This window comes from Delphinus delphis, chromosome 2, assembly GCF_949987515.2.
Source record: "Delphinus delphis chromosome 2, mDelDel1.2, whole genome shotgun sequence".
Classification (NCBI taxonomy): Eukaryota; Metazoa; Chordata; class Mammalia; order Artiodactyla; family Delphinidae; genus Delphinus; species Delphinus delphis.
In genome coordinates this window covers 93103441-93119892 of record NC_082684.1, presented here as the reverse complement: position 1 = coordinate 93119892, position 16452 = coordinate 93103441, and the positions used below count along the sequence as shown (strand labels likewise).

The 16452-nt window shown below is 39.8% G+C and overlaps 1 protein-coding gene across 1 annotated transcript in view; it reads left to right on the top strand.

Annotated features, from left to right (window-relative positions):
* ATP8B4 (ATPase phospholipid transporting 8B4 (putative)) overlaps positions 1-16452 on the top strand; it is a 366096-nt gene that overhangs the window by 308603 nt on the left and 41041 nt on the right. Inside the window, exons 22-24 of the mRNA XM_060005221.1 lie at positions 3613-3760; positions 6749-6932; positions 7610-7833. Coding sequence (XP_059861204.1) covers positions 3613-3760; positions 6749-6932; positions 7610-7833 — 556 coding nt within the window. The remainder of the gene's footprint in view (positions 1-3612; positions 3761-6748; positions 6933-7609; positions 7834-16452) is intronic.

The following is a 16452-nucleotide window of genomic DNA, read 5'->3' as shown; positions in this document are numbered from 1 at the left end:
CATGCATACAGCTTGTTTCAAATTTAATGTCATGAAAATGTTTTAGACACATTGAGTCCTGGGTTAACTTTGCTGCCATAGCTGCTTTAGTATTCAGGGCATGCCCAGAAATCTACAATTAAACCCTGTTATGCTTTCTCCAAATATTACTGCATTGATTACATTTCTTCAATACATATGTCTTCTGCCCAAAGAAAAGCAGACTGAGGATGTAATTTTGCTTGGGCTGACAAGCAAACCCATTACATGTTTCATTTTTGTTGCATTGAGCACATGTTTTATTGTTAGGAAAATTAATTAAACCATGAAGTGACTCTACTGCTTCTGAGTAGTATCCTAGTGATATACCTAGGAACTGACATTTCCTCTTTAATCAACAAAATACATATTGCATTTTTTGCACACCTACTTGATGGAAAGTTATTGTTTGAATGAGCAGGGTTCATAAATGCAAATGGCTCCAGGGCCAGGCAGGAAATATTAGTTGTGTGATCTGGGCTGTACAAGGCATTATGGAATGTTTGGGGCGTTGGTGAAGGTGAACAACACGTTGTCCATAAATTCATACGGATTCTTTTTAGACATTATGCAGGCCAAACAAAATGCACCTTGTTCCTAATTCTCAATTTCTAGTCACCCCGGCAAAATGTTTTAGTAAGTTTAGTTTCTATCATAAATTGTAAAATTTTAGAGTACTCACTAATATTGGAGACCTTCCAGTACAGCCTGGTACAGCTGCCTGAGCTTTCATAATGGTATCAACCAGTGTGATTCACTGGTATCATTCCCCTAGATTCTAATAAAGATACCGCTTCAGGGGTTGAGTATCTTATAGGTCACACAGTTAATAAGGGATGAAACTTGGGCTTGACATCAAAATTTCATGTACTTTCTCCCTTTCTCTACTGTTGGCAGGGTACTCTTTTACCCTAACTGGTGCTCTAGTGCTATGCCTTTTTCCCAACCTAGAGGCAGCCTGTGGCTAACTATGTGTAAACCTTTTGGTGCAGTAGACAGAGCGCTAGGAATTTGAAGACCTGGGTTCTCGCCTGGGTCTGTAACTGACTAATCAAGTGGCTAGAGGTCAGATAGCTCAGCTGTGGGCATATGAGATATCAGAGGCAGACCTTGGGCCTGAAGCCAGATCTCCAGGTTTCAAGCCCAATGCTCATATCAAAGTCAAAATTGTATTTGTCTAAACATGACGTCATGGTTTCCATCTATTTTCTAACAGGTCGTTTTAAGGTTTGAATATAGAGCGCCTTAAGACTGAAAAAATGACTCTTTCTCCTACCATCTCTTTTCTTTATAGATTGCATGTAAGCTAACGTGGGCCTAACTGTGCTTTGCTGTGTTTGTGGTGGCATGGGGCTGTGAATGCCAAAGTCGCCTCAACCGATAATACCTTTCTGCATGCCGACATTGTAACAGACTGCCCTTCATTACAGAGCTTGGAAAAATCAGGCACTCTTCTGTTTTAGCATTTGTTACTTGTATTCTGTAGTAAAGCATTGTGTATCATGCCTGCAAAAATGTATAATTCATATTCCACGAAGGGAGTTATGTGTCGCTTTTTCCCCCCTAATAAATTGTTTGGCGAGGACCAGCTGGTGTTTGAAGAGCTAAGTTCCAGGAAGAAAAAGAAATGACAGCTATAGAGCATGGGCAAAGGGCTGGCCTGTTTGGAGGGAGTGCGGTGGGGATTTAAGCAGAGCCGGAAACACTGCCCCTTTTCTGCCCGGAAAAGGGTTCATGTGAGATGTTAGGAAGACAGTTTAGGGGAAAAAAATCCTAAGTAAATAGAATTTCAGCCAATACTTTCATGAACTTCACCCTTCTTTGGAATGCTTTCATTCTCTGGGGGAAAACAGAGTTTGAGTCATTTATACAGCAAGTGAGAACTTTACTGAAAAGGAAACTTCAGGAGATGTTTGCCCTTTGGTGCTTTCTGAGGACCTAATTTATGAGCTCTGCAACACTGTCAGAGAAATGTTCATTTTGGAGGAACTTGTCTCTCTTGCTTTCTTCATTATATGGACTGTAAATTTTCATGAGTGTGAGGAGGATTCCCTGACATGATTATCTGATGCAAAAGCCCTGTATCTCCCACTTAAAACAACGATTTTTCATGTCTGTTCTCCCTCCCGCTCCCTTCCTTAACTCCCTAAACTTCACACATAGCACTCTGACTTTATAAATCTTTTTATTTGATTCTGCAAACTGATTGCTAAAACGTATAATATCATCCCTGGAGCCAAGGGCATGTAACCTTTGGGTTCTCTGGGTTCCTTAAATGCAGGATGTGATTTTGGTCCTGGACAGCAGAAGGAGATGTTGAGCCAGAAGATGTTTTTTTTAAAAAAACTTGTAAACAAATTAGTGTTACAATTTCAAATAATTAGAAAGCTGAGGGCTAAAATGACTGCTTTTGTAATGTGAACATTCTCTTCTTTCAGAGGAGCCACAGCAAAAAACCATTTAAATAAATGCTTTCTACATAAGATGAGTCTTTGGGGAACCATTTCATTTTGCTTTTAAGACAAAACATCCATTTTCTGGCCTGTCTCTCACTCCCCATTCTCTCCTGGGCACGTGTTTCGTATATGCTAGTTGTGGCCTAAAGTGTTGGTGGCTGGCTTTGGCACTCAACTTCGGAGCGCCGACTGTGTAGTTCCCTGGTTGTGATTGAAAGTTCTAGCAGTCATGTCAGCTTGCCCTATGTTACTTCAGAGCCTGTCATCCAAGGGGTTCGGAGAGGAAATTTTCCTTCCTTTAAAGGCATTGTCTTTCCATCTTGAAGAGAAGAATAAAATGCCACTTCTAACGGTGTTAAGTCACAGTACAATCTTCCTCTTAAGCAGCAGAGATGGTTGAGTTGTGGGCAGGGTTATTCTAGTGCTGATTAGATCTAGGACACTGGAGGGAGTTTCCATTTGGAACTACCCTCTACACTTTGGTGTCTGTAGTGTCTTTCCCAGAAGATTTATTCTATTGTTTCGGCTGATGAGTACAATTTTCACTTAAAATATTCCATTATGTTATAATGACTATGCCAATTCAGTAAACGCCTTTATTTGTTTTTATTGTCAAACTTCTAAAAGATGTGCTTCTCAGAAGACTGCCGTTTTAAGTTGGATCATGTTACATTGTTCTACAAGTTGATTAATTTATTTTATATACAGAATTCCCTGGAATTCCTAGAAGATTTCATCAATTGTCTTTAGTCTTTCCCTTTCCATTGTTTAACAACATCAGGTGCCAGATCAGTGGTTCTTAAGTCTGTGAAGCTCAGGTAACCTTATGTATCAAATTTATCAAGAGCACCTAGTTCAAGCCCAGCTCAAGATGATGATGTAGCCTTTAGGTAATCTAACATGTTCGAGATGATCTGTTTTCCTTATGTTTACCCTCCTACTTCCTGGAATTTGCAAATTTGCTATGGTATCCCCATCACAAAGAATTATCCAGCTAGCTTACTGAAACTGTATCTCGTGCAGCAGTCTGTCTGAATAGTGATGAAATGAATTTACCTCTAGGCCAGTCTCTCCTTAGAGTTAATAGGTATGCTCTGTATACTTTGTTATGATTTGCCTTCCTCCCCTCTCCTTTAAGGAAAGCAAAGGAAAATTTGTTTGGACAAAACAGAAGTTTTTCCAATGGCCATGTAGTTTTTGAAAAAAAGCAGCCGCTGGAGTTGGACTCAGTTGTAGAAGAAACCGTAACAGGGGATTATGCCTTAATCATAAATGGCCACAGTTTGGTGAGTTTGCTTAAGGCTTTTTGTTCCTTTTTCTCCACCCCAATAATCATTTCTTTTGTGCTGTCATAATGAAATCTTTTTTTGTGTATTCAAAACAAATGACACTACTAGAAATAGGGCATATGCACTGATTTCCTGTTTGCAAAGGAAAGGGAAACTTCTAATATATATTTCATACATTATTGCTTGAACCACCACAGTGAAGGGGAGGATCTGAAGAAATACTGAATTCAGAGGATATCAATCTTGTCTAAATGACTACAGACCGTTTAGCAGTACTGTTTAAGTGCTTTTCTGAGGGAGAGTGTCACAGCTCCCTGTTGTTTAATTAAAATAATGCAACTGGATAGATGTATTGCAATTATTGCTCTTGCTAATGTTTGTGATTTGCAGAGTGCAACCTGACCTTCATATAATTACCACACCAAATTATTGCCATTAAGATACCTCTAGTGGTCTTTCTAAATAGCAGCATTTTAGAGCGATGCCAAACAATTTGCTTTGATTAGGAAATCTGGTTCTTGTCGTAATAGAATAAACTTGCATTGTACTTTTAATGTAGTTCAGGTTCCAAATCTTGAACAAATATCAAAAGCTCTTCTGAGTTTCTAATTTAGAAAACAAAAGCTCTGATTGTACTCCAGTGAAATTATCATTTATATGCACAAAGAGCTAATCTCACATCTTTCTCCGGCTTTGATGATCATTTTCCACTTTTGGGAGTTTGGAAAATAAACGTATCTTCTTGTAGACAGTTTCTTAGAGGACAAAAGAAGTTGGAAATGAGTATATTGTATTCCCCCCCTTGTGATCAGCTGTCTGTTAGTTCTTAGTGCTTAGAGCGTTATCCAGCTGGATTCCAGACGTAATGATGTGTTGCCTTCTACACTATGGAAAGTTACAGAGCTCAGTTGCAGGCCAAGCTTAGTTGAAAGTTTGTCCAGATGACACGAACTTCTCCTTTGCACAAATGAGCAGCAACTGAAAATTCTAAGCCTGTCAGCTGGGACTTAGAGCTGGCGGTCTTCAAGCTGAATTGCCCTGGGACCAACCACAATAGGGAAAGGGTCCCAAATGACTTGTGCTTTGACTTTCCCTCAGGCTCAAAGAGGCCAGTGTGTGGGCAGTTAGAGTACCAAGGTGATAGCACACAAGATTCTCTCTCTGTCTCTAAATCTGTTGAAAGAAAGAGCTAAGATAGACACTCTTCAAGAACCCCCTCAGCTTCAAAGCCTGAAGCTTATGAAACCATGAAATGTCATTTTTAATTTAAGGAGAATTGACTGTGTTTCTACTAGTATGGTCAGTTTTTTAAAAAAAAATCATGATTCCAATTTGCTCAAATCTTGATGCTTTGCAGAATGTAATTGGGTCTTTCTTTCTCACAGTCTGTGTCTAGGTTTTTCACTTGTTGATAATAAAGAAAAAAGAAAAGAAAGAGATGGGAACCATTCTGAGCAAGACAGCCAGTTACACACTTTCTCTTTCAGAGAGGGTAATTATATTTGAGAAAGCTAACTCACAATTTCCCCTAAGAATTGTAGGCTTTGACACGAGAATTTTCTGCATTAGAGTCATGTTTTTATACTCATTTACCCATCCTTCCATTCATCCCATTAACATTCATTAAGCATGTCCAGGTCACTGTGCTAGAGGCTGAGGATAAGGATGTGAAGAGAACACAGTCCTTGTTTTAGGGATTGTCATCTGGTGAGAGCTAATCTCACAGTGGTATGACAAATACTATAAGGAGGAATGGACACAGTGCTTTTTTTGCGGTATGCGGGCCTCTCACTGTTGTGGCCTCTCCCGTTGCGGAGCACAGGCTCCGGACACGCAGGCTCAGCGGCCATGGCTCACGGGCCCAGCCGCTCCACGGCATGTGGGATCTTCCCAGACTGGGGCACGAACCTGTGTCCCCTGCATCGGCAGGCGGACTCTCAACCACTGCGCCACCAGGGAAGCCCGGACACAGTGCTTTGAGAGCATAGAGGCAAAGCAGCACATTTAGTTCCTCATGGGAAAATCAGGGAAGACTTCCTGGAGGAAGTGATGTTTTCAGGTAGAGGAAACAGCAAGTACAAAGGCACAAAGGCAAGAAAGAACCTGCCAAATTATGGAAACAAGCAACTTGGCCTGACAGGAGTAAAGAGTAAACCTGAAGGTGGTGGTAGAAGACAGACTCAAAAGGAATATAGGGGCCAGAGTGTGAATGGGCTGTGAACATCTCACTAAAGATTCATTCAAAGATAATGATGACTCTAAGTTTAGGTGGATTCCTGTTTTCTTTTAATGTGTTTATTAAATAATGTAGAGATGTTTTCTAGAAAAAAATTGTACTTAATTACAAAGGATTATGTTCTCTTTTTCAGTCCTTCTTTGGTATGTCTAAGAAGTGCAAGGGTGTAAATGGCTGGGGAACCCTGTCTGAGACACAGGTTGCATGCCACCCTTTGCACAGGCCTCTCTTGATTTCAGTCGCTATGTTCTTCAAGGGCTAATCTCCAGATCATCTGCTTCTCATTTGCTCTCACATTAACAACCACAACAAGAAACACTAAATATACAAAACAACAGTGCAAAGGAAACAAAAATGTCATCATGTAGAACAGACAAATCATCATTTTGTAGTTCATTCTAAACTTGGTGAGGTGATGGATTGGTTCTGGCCTTCGCTTTTCCTTATTTTAGTGGATTCCGGACCCTTTCCGGCATTCAACTGTATCTCTCCAATGCAGCACAATAATGTATCAAGGAAGAAACACAGGACACTGCGTCTTTTACTTTTATGGTAAACTTCCTTGGCACTAAGTAGGAGTTCAATACTCTTTTCTTTTGTTGTTTGTGTGGCCCTGAGTCAACAATGACTTGTTGAAGTGAATGAAACTGTTTAGAAATCAGCTGAGAAACAAGAAATCTGCTTCCCAAATGACATCTCTCATTTATTATTTCTCGTTCTATTGTGGATTTAAAAAAAAAATAACGTAGGCCCATGCTCTAGAAAATGATGTCAAGAACGATCTTCTAGAACTTGCCTGCATGTGTAAGACTGTGGTTTGCTGCCGAGTCACCCCTCTCCAGAAAGCTCAAGTAGTAGAGCTGGTGAAGAAGCACAGAAATGCTGTCACTTTGGCCATAGGCGATGGAGCCAATGACGTCAGCATGATCAAAAGTAAGGGGACATTTGCTCAACGGGGTGTGCTGCAGACCTGGAGCTCCCAGGTTCAGCACTTGGCAATATGTAATGGAGATTGCATTGCAATTTAATTTTCCCAGTGTTTCTGAAATTAATACTTTTAGGGCTCAATTCATCCACCATTATTAGCATTCATTAAAAACAAAAAAGAAAACACCTTTAACTAAATCATTTATGTTATTGGTCACTGTTTGGAGAAATAAGTAGCTATGGTGTAGAGGAATGAACATTAGATACACAGTCCCAACACTAAGGTTTAGTCCCAGCTTTGCCACTTACAAATTGTAAAACTTTGTTCAAGTTACTGAACTTTCTGTGTCAATTTTCTCTTTTGAAAAACTAGGATAAATACCTATCATGAGTGTTTCATGAGATAATATATGGGAAAAGTTATAAATGCTATGGGTTTCTGTGAATAAATAATAACATACAAGAAGAGTGATAGGGGAATTCCCTGGCGGTCCAGTGGTTAGGACTTGGTGCTTCCACTGCTGGGGGCCCGGGTTTGATCCCTGATCGGGGAATTAAGATACCGCAAGCCAAGTGGTGTGGCCAAAAATAAAAAAACAAATTAAAAAAAGAGGAGTGATAGGTTCCCCAAAGAAGTTGTGTCTTTGTTTGGGGAGTGAAACTGTCCCTCTTCTCCTTTGTAGGTGCTCACATTGGTGTCGGCATCAGCGGCCAGGAAGGACTGCAGGCAGTCCTAGCCAGCGACTACGCATTTGCACAGTTTAGATACCTCCAAAGGCTTCTCCTTGTTCATGGAAGGTGGTCCTATTTCCGAATGTGCAAATTCTTATGCTATTTCTTCTATAAGAATTTTGCATTCACACTTGTGCATTTCTGGTTTGGTTTCTTCTGTGGTTTCTCAGCCCAGGTTGGTAAAAAAGTTTCTTTCTTTTATACGATCCCCTGGATTGTAGATGACTGTTGTTCATGGCTCTTTACTAATCAATAGAGGTCATTTTTATATATCTAATATAAATGACAGTGTGACAAATTATGTAATGGATAGTTGACTTGAGCTTTGAGCCCAAGAAGAATATATATTTAGCTAGAGTTTTATTTTTTGCTTATTTACATAGTAACTAATGACGACTCCTTCCTGTGCATTTTAAAGTTTTTATTGAAATTTTGGGTATGATGACAGGTAAGCTTGATGTAGAGTTTTAATTCAGAATCTGAGAAACACTAATAAGAAAAGTTGAGGCATATCTGTTGGAAAGATGATCACTCACCCAACACACTGAATGTAAATATTTTATATCAGGGGAAGGAATTGCTACCCTGACCTCAAGGCTGTTTGACAGCAATTCATCAGCTAAAAATTGATCCATAGGTTATGTTGGTAGCAAGGAAGAAATATTAGCAAATTCGTAAATTAGGATTCTATTTTTATATCTACTTTTAGACATTTTAAAGATTACTTAACCCCATATCTTGGATATCAGGAAAATTTTGACGCTGGGTATCAACTGTGAAATGTAAGACTTATAGCATTTAAATATATTTATGATTAAAAATTGGCATCAATATTTTAAACAACAGCAACAAAAGAAAAAGGTTGTCCTTGAGAATGAAATGGTAACTATAACTATCATTAGAGATTTCTTCAATTGTTCTTCCTTCCTCTTTTTTTTTTTAACATCTTTATTGGAGTGTAATTGCTTTACACTGGTGTGTTAGTTTCTGCTTTATAACAAAGTGAATCAGTTATACATATACATATGTTCCCATATCTCTTCCCTCTTGCGTCTCCCTCCCTCCCACCCTCCCTATCCCACCCTTATAGGTGGTCACAAACCACCTAGCTGATCTCCCTGTGCTATGCGGCTGCTTCCCACTAGCTATCTATTTTACATTTGGTAGTGTATATATGTCCATGCCACTCCCTCACTTTGTCACAGCTTACCCTTCCCCCTTCCCATATCCTCAAGACCATTCTCTAGTAGGTCTGTGTCTTTATTTCCGTCTTACCCCTAGGTTCTTCATGAACTTTTTTATTTTCTTAGATTCCATATATATATATGTTAGCATACGGTATTTGTTTTTCTCTTTCTGACTTAGTTCACTCTGTATGACAGACTCTAGGTCCATCCACCTTACTACAAATATCTCAATTTCGTTTCTTTTTATGGCTGAGTAATATTCCATTGTATATATGTGCTACATCATCTTTATCCATTCATCCGATGATGGACGCTTAGGTTGCTTCCATGTCCTGGCTACTGTAAATAGAGCTGCAATGAACATTGTGGTACATGACTCTTTTTGAATTATGGTTTTCTCAGGGTATATGCCCATTAGTGGGATTCCTGGGTCATATGGTAGTTCTATTTGTAGTTTTTTAAGGAACTTCCATACTGTTCTCCACAGTGGTTGTATCAATTTACATTCCCACCAACAGTGCAAGAGGGTTCCCTTTCCTCCACACCCTCACCAGCATTTATTGTTTCTAGATTTTTTGATGATGGCCATTGTGACTGGTGTGAGATGATATCTCATTGTAGTTTTGATTTGCATTTCTCTAATGATTAATGATGTTGAGCATTCTTTCATGTGTTTGTTGGCAGTCTGTATATCTTCTTTGGAGAAATGTCTATTTAGGTTTTCTGCCCATTTTTGGATTGGGTTTTTTGTTTTTTTGTTATTGAGCTGAATGAGCTACTTGTAACTCTTGGAGATTAATCCTTTGTCAGTTGCTTCATTTGCAAGTATTTTCTCCCATTCTGAGGGTTGTCTTTTGGTCTTGTTTATGGTTTCCTTTGCTGTGCAAAAGCTTTTAAGTTTCATTAGGTCCCATTTGTTTATTTTTCTTTTTATTTCCATTCCTCTAGGAGGTGGGTCAAAAAGGATCTTGCTGTGATTTATGTCATAGAGTGTTCTGCCTATGTTTTCCTCTAAGAGTTTGATAATGTCTGGCCTTACATTTAGGTCTTTAATCCATTTTGAGTTTATTTTTGTGTATGGTGTTAGGGAGTGTTCTAATTTCATACTTCTACATGTACCTGTCCAGTTTTCCCAGCACCATTTATTGAAGAGGCAGTCTTTTCTCCACTGTATATTCTTGCCTCCTTTATCAAAGATAAGGTGACCATATGTGTGTGGGTTTATCTCTGGGCTTTCTATCCTGTTCCATTGAACTATCTTTCTGTTTTTGTGCCAGTACCATACTGTCTTAATTACTGTAGCTTTGTAGTATAGTCTGAAGTCAGGGAGCCTAATTCCTCCAGCTCCATTTTTTGTTCTCAAGATTGTTTTGGCTGTTCGGAGTCTTTGTGTTTCCATACAAATTGTGAAATTTTTTGTTCTAGTTCTGTGAAAAATGCCAGTGGTAGTTTGATAGGGATTGCATTGAATCTGTAGATTGCTTTGGGTAGTAGAGTCACTTTCACAATGTTGATTCTTCCAATCCAAGAACATGGTATATCTCTCCATCTATTTGTATCATCTTTAATTTCTTTCATCAGTGTCTTATAATTTTCTGCATACAGGTCTTTTGTCTCCTTAGGTGGGTTTATTGCTAGATATTTTAATATTTTTGTTGCAGTTGTAAATGGGACTGTTTTCTTGATTTCACTTTCAGATTTTTCATCATTAGTGTATAGGAATGCAAGAGATTTCTGTGCATTAATTTTGTATCCTGCTACTTAACCAAATTCATTGATTAGCTCTAGTAGTTTTCTGGTAGCATCTTTAGGATTCTCTATGTATAGTATCATGTCATCTGCAAACAGTGACAGCTTTACTTCTTCTTTTCCAATTTGGATTCCTTTTATTTCCTTTTCTTCTCTGATTGCTGTGGCTAAAACTTCCAAAACTATGTTGAATAATAGTGGTGAGAGTGGGCAACCTTGTCTTGTTCCTGATCTTAGTGGAAATGGTTTCAGTTTTTCACCATTGAGGACGAAGTTGGCTGTGAGTTTGTAATATATGGCCTTTATTATGTTTAGGAAAGTTCCCTCTATGCCTACTTTCTGCAGGGTTTTTATCATAAATGGGTGTTGAATTTTGTCGAAAGCTTTCTCTGCATCTATTGAGATGATCATATGGTTTTTCTCTTTCAATTTGTTAATATGGTGTATCACGTTGATTGATTTGCGTATATTAAAAAAGCCTTGCATTCCTGGAATAAACCCCACTTGACCATGGTGTATGATCCTTTTAATGTGCTGTTGGATTCTGTTTGCTAGTATTTTGTTGAGGATTTTTGCATCTATATTCATCAGTGATATTGGTCTGTAATTTTCTTTTTTTGTAGTATCTTTGTCTGGTTTTGGTATCAGGGTGGTGGTGGCCTCGTAGAAGGAGTTAGGGAGTGTTCCTCCTTCTGCTATATTTTGGAAGAGTTTGAGAAGGATAGGTGTTAGCTCTTCTCTAAATGTTTGGTAGAATTCGCCTGTGAAGCCATCTGGTCCTAGGCTTTTGTTTCTTGGAAAATTTTTAATCACAGTTTCAATTTCAGTGCTTATGACTGGTCTGTTCATATTTTCTGTTTTTTCCTGGTTCATTCTCTGAAGATTGCTCTTTTCTAAGAATTTGTACATTTCTTCCAGGTTGTCCATTTTATTGGCATAGAGTTGCTTGTAGTAATCTCTCATGATCTTTTGTATTTCTGCAGTGTCAGTTGTTACTTCTCCTTTTTCATTTCTAATTCTGTTGATTTGAGTCTTCTCCCTTTTTTTCTTGATGAGTCTGGCTAATGGTTTATCAATTTTGTTTATCTTCTCAAAGAACCAGCTTTTAGTTTTATTGATCTTTGCTATCGTTTCCTTCATTTCTTTTTCATTTATTTCTGATCTGATCTTTATGATTTCTTTCCTTCTGCTAACTTTGGGGTTCTTTTCTTCTTTCTCTAATTGCTTTAGGTGCAAGGTTAGGTTGTTTATTTGAGATGTTTCCTGTTTTATAAGGTAGGATCGTACTGCTGTAAACTCCCCTCTTAAAACTGCTTTTTCTGCATCCCATAGGTTTTGGGTCGTCATGTCTCCATTGTCATTTGTTTCTAGGTATTTTTTGATTTCCTCTTTGATTTCTTCAGTGGTCACTTCGTTATTAAGTAGTGTATTGTTTAGCCTCCATGTGTTTGTATTTTTTACAGATCTTTTTCTGTAATTGATATCTAGTCTCATAGCATTCTGGTCAGAAAAGATACTTGATACGATTTCAATTTTCTTAAATTTACCAAGGCTTGATTTGTGACCCAAGATATGATCTATCCTTGAGAATGTTCCATGAGCACTTGAGAAGAATGTGTATTCTGTTGTTTTTGGATGGAATGTCCTATAAATATCAATTAAGTCCATCTTGTTTAATGTATCATTTAAAGCTTGTGTTTCCTTATTTATTTTCATTTTGGATGATCTGTCCATTGGTGACAGTGGGGTGTTAAAGTCCCCTACTATGATGTGTTACTGTCGATTTCTCCTTTTATGGCTGTTAGTATTTGCCTTATGTATTAAGGTGCTCCTATGTTGGGTGCATAAATATTTACAATTGTTATATCTTCTTCTTGGATGGATCCCTTGATCATTATGTACTGTCCTTTTTTCTCTCTTGTAATAGTGTTTATTTTAAAGTCTATTTTGTCTGATATGAGAATTGCTACTCTAGCTTTCTTTTGGTTTCCATTTGCATGGAATATCTTATTCCATCCCCTCACTTTCAGTCTGTATGTGTCCCTAGGTCTGAAGTGGGTCTCTTGTAGACAGCATATATATGGGTCTTGTTTTTATATCCATTCAGCTAGTCTGTGTCTTTTGGTGGGAGCATTTAATCCATTTACATTTAAGGTAATTATCGATATGTATGTTCCTATTCCCATTTTCTTAATTGTTTTGGATTCGTTATTGTAGGTCTTTTCCTTCTCTTCTGTTTCTTGCCTAGAGAAGATCCTTTAGCATTTGTTGTTAAGCTGGTTTGGTGGTGCTGAACTCTCAACTTTTGCTTGTCTGTAAACGTTTTAATTTCTCCATCAAATCTGAATGAGATCTTTGCTGGGTAGAGTAATCTTGGTTGTAGGTTTTTCTCCTTCATTACTTTAAATATGTCCTGCCACTCCCTTCTGCCTTGCAGAGTTTATGCTGAAAGATCAGCTGTTAACCTTATGGGGATTCCCTTGTGTGTTATTTGTTGTTTTTCCCTTGCTGCTTTTAATATATTTTCTTTGTATTTAATTTTTGATAGTTTGATTAATATGTGTCTTGGCATATTTCTCCTTGGATTTATCCTGTATGGGACTCTCTGTGCTTCCTGGACTTGATTAGCTATTTCCTTTCCCACACTATGGAAGTTTTCAACTATAACCTGTTCAAATATTTTCTCAGTTCCTTTCTTTTTCTCTTCTTCTTCTGGGACCCCTATAATTCGAATGTTGGTGTGTAATGTTGTCCCAGAGGTCTCTGAGACTGTCCTCAGTTCTTTTCATTCTTTTTTCTTTATTCTGCTCTGCAGTAGTTATTTCCACTATTTTATCCTCCAGGTCACTTATCCGTTCTTCTGCCTCAGTTATTCTGCTATTGATCCCTTCTAGAGTATTCTTAATTTCATTTGTTGTGTTGTTCATCATTGCTTGTTTCATCTTTAGTTCTTCTAGGTCCTTGTTAAATTTTCTTGCATTTTCTCTATTCTATTTCCAAGATTGTTGATCATCTTTACTATCATTATTCTGAATTCTTTTTCAGGTAGACTGCCTATTTCCTCTTCATTTGTTAGTTCTGGTGGGTTTTTCCCTTGTTCCTTCATCTGCTGTGTGTTTTTCTGTCTTCTCATTTTGCTTATCTTACTGTGTTTGGGGTCTCCTTTTTGCAGGCTGCATGTTCGTATTTCCCGTTTTTTTGGTGTCTGTCCCCAGTGGCTAAGGTTGGTTCAGTGGGTTGTGTAGGCTTCCTGGTGGAGGGCACTAGTGCCTGTGTTCTGGTGGATGAGGCTGGATCTTGCCTTTGGTGGGCAGGTCCACATCTGGTGGTGTGTTTTGGCGTGTCTGTGGCCTTATTATGATTTTAGGCAGCCTCTCTGCTAATGGGTGGGGTTGTGTTCCTGTCTTGCTAGTTGTTTGACATAGGGTGTCCAGCACTGTAGCTTGCCGGTCGTTGAGTGAAGCTGGGTGTTGGTGTTGAGATGGAGATCTCTGGGAGATTTTCACCGTTTGATATTATTTGGAGCTGGGAGGTCTCTTGTGGACTAGTGTCCTGAAGTTGGCTCTCCCACCTCAGAGGCACAGCACTGACTCTTGGCTGGAGCACCAAGAGCCTTTCATCCACATGGCTCAGAATAAAAGGGAGAAAAAGTAGAAAGAAAGAAAGAAAGAAAGAAAGAAAGAAAGAAAGAAAGAAAGAAAGAAAGAAAGGGAGAGAGAGAGGGAGGGAGGGAGGGAAGAAAGAAAGAAAGAAAGAAAGAAAGAAAGAGGATAAAGTAAAATAAGATAAAATAAAATAAAGTTATGAAAATAAAAAATAATTATGAAGAAAAAAAATTTTTTTAAATAAAAAAAGAAAAAACGGACGGACAGAACCCTAGGAGAAATGGTGAAAGCAAAGCTATACAGACAAAATCTCACACTGAAGCATACACATACACACTCACAAAAAGAGGAAAAGGGGAAAAAAAAATCTATCTTGCTCCCAAAGTCCACCTCCTCAATTTGGGATGATTCGTTGTCTATTTAGGTATTCCACAGATGCAGGGTACATCAAGTTGATTGTGGAGATTTAATCCGTTGCTTCTGAGGCTGATGGGAGAGATTTCCCTTTCTCTTCTTTGTTCGCACACCTCCCGGGTTTCAGCTTTGGATTTGGTCCCGCCTCTGCGTGTAGGTCGCCGGAGGGCGTCTGTTTTTCGCTCAGACAGGACGGGGTTAAAGGAGCCGCTGATTCGAGGGCTCTGGGTCACTCAGGCCAGGGGGGAGGGAGGGGCACGGAGTGCGGGGCGGGCCTGCGGTGGCAGAGGCCAGTGTGACGTTGCACCAGCCTGAGGCGCGCTATGCGTTCTCCCGGGGAAGTTGTCCCTGGATCCCGGGAACCTGGCAGTGGCGGGCTGCACAGGCTCCCCGGCAGGGAGGTGTGGATATTGACCTGTCCTCGCACGCAGGCTTCTTGGTGGCGGCAACAGCAGCCTTAGTGTCTCATGCCCGTCTCTGGAGCTCCTTTAAGCAGCGCTCTTAATCCCCTCTCTTCACGCACCAGGAAACAAAGAGGGAAGAAAAAGTCTCTTGCCTCTTCGGCAGGTGCAGACTTTTCCCCGGACTCCCTCCCCGCTAGCCGTGGTGCACTAATCCCTTCAGGCTATGTTCAAGCCGCCAACCCCAGTCCTCTCCCTGCGCTCCAACCGAAGCCCGAGCCTCAGCTCGCAGCCCCGCCCGCCCCGGCGGGTGAGCAGACAAGCCTCTCGCGCTGGTGAGTGCCCGTCGGCCCTGATCCTCCGTGCGGTAATCTCTCCGCTTTGCCCTCCGCACCCCTGTTTCTGCGCTCTCCTCCGTGGCCCTGAAGCTTCCCCCCTCCGCCACCCGTAGTCTCCACCCGCGAAGGGGCTTCCTAGTATGTGGAATCCTTTCCTCCTTCACAGCTCCCTCCCACTGGTGCAGGGCCCGTCCCTATTCTTTGTCTCTGTTTATTCTCTTTTCTTTTGCCCTACCAGGTACGTGGGGGGTTTCTTGCCTTTTGGGAGGTCTGAGGTCTTCTGCCAGCGTTCAATGGGTGTTCTGTAGGAGTTGTTCCACGTGTAGATATATTTCTGATGTATCTGTGGGGAGGAAGGTGATCTCCGCGTTTTACTCTTCCGCCATCTTCCTCAACTCCTCCTTCCTCTTGTTTTAGTTACTGGTTTCAATGATATACATGGAGCTAATTTTTTCAATTATTTTATTCCAGAAAAAATGAGTATGAATTAAATCTTAGCATTTTATGTTATCATAAATGTTCCAAGGGAGATTAGCAAATCCTTTTTGTAATGAAAATTGGTTTTGTACATTTTCCCCTTTTTCTGAGAAGTTGAGATTTCCTAAAGGCACATCCATACCCATTTTTAATTTTCTCTTTTAAGAATAACATTCCCCAAACTAAAAGCAAATTCTGTTGATATTTTTGGTAATATCTAGACAGTTGAAGTAAAGCAAAGTCTTGATTTTAGTTTCTCAGAAATAAAAGTTTTCTTAGCGCCGCTTCAGAGAAGGCACTGGAGTGGGGATATTTACCTGCTCCGGGTTCCACTTTAGTCTAACAAAGACAAGCATGGGAATGTGGCCTGTGCCCTCCTAGACTGTTGGCTTTTTCTCCACATGAGAATGCAGCAAGGCTATTTGCTAAGTGGTGTTTTTGAGAGATCCAGTTTTCATATTATAAAAGTTTGGGGCTTTTGAAAGATCACAAAACACAGAAGAGATGCCTTAACCCTTATTTAGAGCTCTTAGGACGCAGAGGAGTAGTTAGTGGTTTGAATGGGCAGACAGACACACCAGGCTTGGATAGGCAAATTTACTGCCAAAGCTGTCTTTGTTAAA